This window comes from Halyomorpha halys, unplaced genomic scaffold, assembly GCF_000696795.3.
Source record: "Halyomorpha halys isolate HHAL.00 unplaced genomic scaffold, Hhal_1.1 Scaffold97.1, whole genome shotgun sequence".
Lineage (NCBI taxonomy): Eukaryota > Metazoa > Arthropoda > Insecta > Hemiptera > Pentatomidae > Halyomorpha > Halyomorpha halys.
In genome coordinates, this window is record NW_027108815.1 from 807990 (window position 1) to 813710 (window position 5721).

The 5721-nt window shown below is 28.8% G+C and overlaps 1 protein-coding gene across 2 annotated transcripts in view; it reads right to left on the reverse strand.

The window, feature by feature from the left end:
* Nucleotides 1-3760, reverse strand: part of LOC106677383 (putative inactive carboxylesterase 4) — a 10557-nt gene extending 6797 nt beyond the window's left edge. The window contains exons 1-3 of one of the 2 annotated variants that reach the window (XM_014415274.3): nt 3668-3760; nt 1904-2023; nt 1368-1499 (exon numbers count right to left, since the gene is read on the reverse strand). In XM_014415274.3, the coding sequence (XP_014270760.1) occupies nt 1368-1499; nt 1904-2023; nt 3668-3700 (285 nt within the window). In that variant the 5' untranslated portion in view covers nt 3701-3760. Of the gene's footprint in view, nt 1-1367; nt 1500-1903; nt 2024-3649 lie in introns of both variants that reach the window. The other variant, XM_014415273.3, reaches the window with a different exon arrangement.
* Between the last annotated feature and the right edge of the window lie 1961 nt (nt 3761-5721).

A 5721-nucleotide genomic window follows, 5' to 3' on the forward strand; every position in this document is an offset into this window, starting at 1 on the left:
ATTTTTGGATAATTGCCTTCAGCGATTATCCTGGCATCCCAAGTAAATCTGCTACTAGAACATAGCAATAGCTGACCGTAAAAATTGATATACAAGAAGATGGTCAGGGTTGCGGTAAAAAGTGAAACAAAAATAGTTTACGACTATTTATTTTCCGACGTTTCGCCTCACTTTGCAGGGCTTCATCAGGGCTGTTCAAAGGAATTGGTTGAACAGAAAGATACCAATGATGAAGCCCTGCAAAGTGAGGCGAAACGTCGGAAAATAAATAGTTGTAAACAATTTTAGTTTCACTTTTGACCGCAACCCTGACCATCTTCTTATATATTTCATTTTTTTATTTTTTTAAAATTTATATTCATATGTGAATATCATAAAAGCTACTAGCCCTACGATGATAACTGTCATAAACTACATTATAGTTAGTCAAATTTCCTTTATTTTGAGTGCTGGCAGACATACGTGCGTCTTATAAATCTAGATATATAGTTTTTTCACAAATCCAACATTTTATACGAACAAATAGAAACTAACATTTTGTGAGTTTATTTTGTCAAATATCATAAAAACTACAACTCCTACAAAGATAAACGTTATTAACTATTTTATAGTAAATTTAATTAGCTTTAATTTGATTGCTGGCAGACATCTGTACGTCAAATGGTTTCTGAAATGAAGTTTTTCATAAATCAAACTTTTTGTCCGTTAATCATAAATCAATTTATTTTAGCAAATATTATGAAAACTACTATTCCTACGAAGGCAAAGTTCATAAACTACTTTATAGTCCATTTTTTTAGCTTTAATTTGAGTGGTAATAGACATCTGAACATCACATAGTTTCTGAGATATAGATTTCTCAAAATAGATTAACTAACTACTAATCTTTCAGTAGATTCTTAAGAAATTTTGCTTTTTAAAAAGCTATATCTCTAGAACTATGGGACGTAAATAGCTCTTTTAGGGCTAATATTCCAACAAATCTATCATAATTTAAATAATGTTCTCTTAGGTTTTTTAGTGTAGGTAGTTTTTAAGATACAAAGCTCTGAATGAAAACTTAATGTTTTTTAAGGTTTTGGAACAGCCGCCATTTTTTATCCCCTCTACCTACAGTTGGCAGACATATCAATATTGACTGGTAATTATACATAGTTTTCATTAAACTAATTAAATATTAGTTCGAAATAAATGAATTTTTTCCACTGGGCTCTTATGCTATCAAGTTTGTGTCCAAAATTATTTTTTTGACGATCACTTGCAGATAAACGCTAAGCTTTATTAAGACGCATTTTGGCCGAAATACATTATACATTACATTGTGAAGGATACTGTTAACTATGGGTCTATTACTGCTTATAAGTTACCTTCCTAGTGTATATTGTGAGGTGGAGGCAGTTTCTATTCTCTTGTATCTCATTGGTTGCATTCCCTTGGCTACTCTGCGGACCAATGGTTGAATCTTTAACTTCCTCCCACTTTGTTATTGGCTGAGGGTACTAAGAAAGGGAAACACATTAATGATTATTCTAATTAAACAGTTATTTAAAAAAGTTTGAAAAAAAATATCACCCTACAACTAATTTGGTAAATATACTTCAAACTATATAGTACCATATCTGGTGAATCGCTTACCAGAACAACTAATAAATATATCTCATAGTCATGAAACGTTGTTCTGTTCCTTAATATTATACTCTGGTATTAATATAGTATCATCGACTATTATAGTAAGTATCGAATCTGTTCAACAGGCGTTAGTGGAGTGTTTAGAAAGGATACTGTAGGACAGGAGGGCAGAGGTTTACGACGGAGAGTAAAGATGATCTGGTGGGATTTGGATTTGTCAGGATTTACACTTGCATTGAGTTATAAATATATTTAATATAATAAGCTTGTATACCTTTAAACTAGAGTTGTTATTTATCAAGTTTGCGTAAGGTATGTTCCTAAATACATAATAGCCAACATCAAACTGCTTTCTTACGAAGTCGCCTTTCAATTTTCCGTTTTTTGTTGACACCTTTAAAATAAACCAAGATTAATAATTTAATATAGGAAAATAATATAATATATAAATAAAGTAACCAAGTCAATATTTTTAGTTTTTACATATAATCTAAAAATTGAACAAAATTTTATTCTTTTATATTTCTTATTTTTAACTGTTACTATTTCCGTTTTCATTTATTGTTTGTAACCTTTAATTTTTTTCGTTTCATTGTATACCCTTGTAATTTTCCATTTACTGTTTTTACTTATATTCAATGTTTGTATCTTTTTTAGCCCTGCAACGTGGGGCGAAACGTTGGCTCAAATTAAAATAGTACAAAATATTACTATTTTAGTTTCATATGACCGCACCCGGACCATAATCCATTTATTTAAAAGTTTTTCTTTATTTGAAACCAATATTTTCCTTTATATGGTGATTAAGTAACTAAATGGTGTTAATTTAGGTTAAAATATCAGACATCCTGGCGTTTTAACGTTAGAATTAAATATTTATTAAATAAAACCAAAAATTGTATTCAATTCTGTCTCAACACTTTATTTCTCACTAGTCCAACGTTTCGGCCATTCCAGCCATCTTCAAGGGCATCTTCAATACAAAACACCTCACATTAATTCACAATTTCTATTGCAGGCTATTCTGCCCAGGTCATTTTCTTTATTCTAATTTCAAAACCTATTTATTTAAAATTTAAAAACATTAACATTTATTTTTCTCTATAAAATTATCAACAATATAAATTACACCGCCATATAACTAACCATTTATATACCAGTTATATGGTGGTGTATTTTATATTGTTGATAATTATATAGAGAAAACTAAATGTTAATGTTTTTAAATTTTAAATAAATAGGTTTTGAAATTAGAATAAAGAAAATGACCTGGGCAGAATTGCCTGCAATAGAAATTGTGAATTAATGTGAGGAGGAGTTTTGTATTGAAGATGTCCTTGAAGATGGCAGGAATGGCCGAAACGTTGGACTAATGAGAAATAAAGTGTTGAGACAGAATTTGATACAATTTTTGGTTTTATTTAATAAATAATTATCTTGTCTCAAAATATTTTGAAATAATATAATTAAAGTTAGAATTAAATAAAATGTGGAGGAGTTCAGAACGATTATATAAGCTAATGGCCACTAGAAAATCAAACTCCAAATGAATCAAAGTGAAAAGTTTCTAAATAATAATTTCTTTGAAAAATGGTATTCAAAGGTTTCAGAAGACGCTTTAATCATGATTTGCTTTTTCATAAAATAATTTTTTTTTACCTACCTAACTAAAATCCTTATTATGTTTTTTTTTTTTAATTTTTAATAAATAAAAAGTTGTTTAATATCAGTAATATTTTTTAATTATTCTTCAGAATGAGAGAGGATTATCCAGGAGTCCGTTTAATTCAGAATATCCATTGCATTTGGATAATGAAGAGTTTGATAGGTAGGCCGTATCTCGTAACTTGAAGAACCAGATTTTAGGATACCTGAATTCTTCCGCTTTCTAATGTTTAATTAACTAATTGAGTGCATTATTGATGTTATTTAATAATTTTTTTTAAAGTAATTACGTTTGGAAAATTATACCAAAAAAAAATTGGAACAGTGAGTTTCGGTATTGCTTAAAATTTCTGACCTGTACTGCAGTGACTACCTGTAGCATTATAAGCAGGTGAATTAGTGGCATGTTGACAACATTAACATCAACGCAATACTTCAACGAGGTTTTCGATGACACTTGGAGAGATATCTGGTCAGTACTGGACAGCTCTACTATTATCAGTTATCTGTTAATTATCACTAACAGCTGCATTTAGTCATGCAGCCGTCAGGGAAAGTAACACAAACCGAATTTCTTATTATTCATTTGTAATTATCTGTATTAGAAGTAAATAATAATATAGCATTTATGTTTATATATTATACAATGTACATTGAAGATTAAAAAATATATAATTTATCATATAATATCCTAACATCATAAAAATCAATATATGTTCATTCGTACTTTATGAGCTGTCATACCGTTCATCCGATTATTTCGAACCATTTTTCTGAAATGGTTATTGTGTTCTGATTAAAAAAAAAAAAATATTAACATTTTTTTCACGTAATTCAGAAAGTATACACTTTTTTCATGATTATTTGCCAATCGATTTATAATTTCTGAAAAATTATTATTGATCCTATTAAATGATGTTTTTATTCACAAAAAATTTTTAAAAAATATATATAATGAGGATTTCATTAAAGTAGATAAAAAAAAAATTGTTTGTAAAAAAACAAATCATATTCACTTACTGTGTCGTCTGAAATCATTTGATACAACTTTTCAAAAAAATTAAGAAAATAGAAATTTACGAACTTAATTTATTTGGAGCATTTATTCTTCGTGATCTTGTGCAATGTCTCTTTCGATACTTAATAAACAAAAAGATTGTTTGGACATTATTTTGGCATTTGCCTGTGAGAATAAAATAAGATAATTAATATTAAATTTAATTGTTTACTCTATAGAGGGACGCCTCTGTCACCCGATTTTATGAAGAATCGAAGTGGCTTTACTCCTCCTTCCATCGTAAATATTTTCTAGCTTTCTTCCTCTACCAAGTTATCCAATCCCGCCGTCCATCGTACATCTCTAATATCCTTCAATTTAAATCCTCGGTGCATTTACTTTATATTCTTATTTTATATATTCTGTTAATTATAGTTGTTAATTTTAATATTTTCAAATTCATTATTTTATTATGTTTTATGACGTTTTATAATTTCATTCTGATTTTGTATTATATAAAGCCTGTATGTTATTCTAAAGGGATCAATCCCAGAATAAATAAAGAATATTATTGTACCGATCTAGCTTATACATTTTAGTAGCCTCCACAATGTCCTATAGTCAAAATTGTAATTAGTAAATTTCACTTATGTCTATCTCTATGTGTCATTTTGGCACCAACCGCTAATATTAATAAACTAATATATTCATATTTCTTTGCATTATGTAACTTCATTTTTATATTAATTACTTAATTATGTTATTTTACCTACTTATTCAATTACTTATGTATACATTTTATTTTCCACTTCTTTCATCACTTTGTTTTATTAATTCCATCCTATACAATTATTCACTTTGTGTCATTCTGTTTATAGTTTCTTTTTTATTTTCTGTATTCATCGGTTGTTATCTTGTTCTGTTCTTAGCCCTGATGAAGGCTAGAAATTCTGGCCGAAACGTTAGCACGATTAAATAAGTTACTTCAACTTATTTGTGATTTATTTTGACCGCAACCCCCAACAATCTTCTCCTCGTGAAAAATTGTATTCATTCTTTTAGGTTCTATATATATTAAAAAAATATCAACTAATCAGTGAGCCTTAACTTTGAATGAGAAATTTTTAAAAATGCTATTTTATGGTACTGATTAAGAAATTTTGACAACTCTATGTTCTAGGTTATTGCGTTACGAATTATATCAAAACTAAAATAGATGGATAACTTTAAACAAAGATGACTATAATAATTGCTTTGAAGGCCCTTGATACAATAAGATGTTAACCAAATCATTGGAAATCAATTTGGACGGTAGGCAAGCCCTCGGTACAATGCTCCCGGGGATGGTAATCTTCTTAGGCAGTTGCTTGCCAAGCATCGCCATTCATAATCCACTTTAGTATAAGGAAACCTCATCCTGTTAGTGCCTG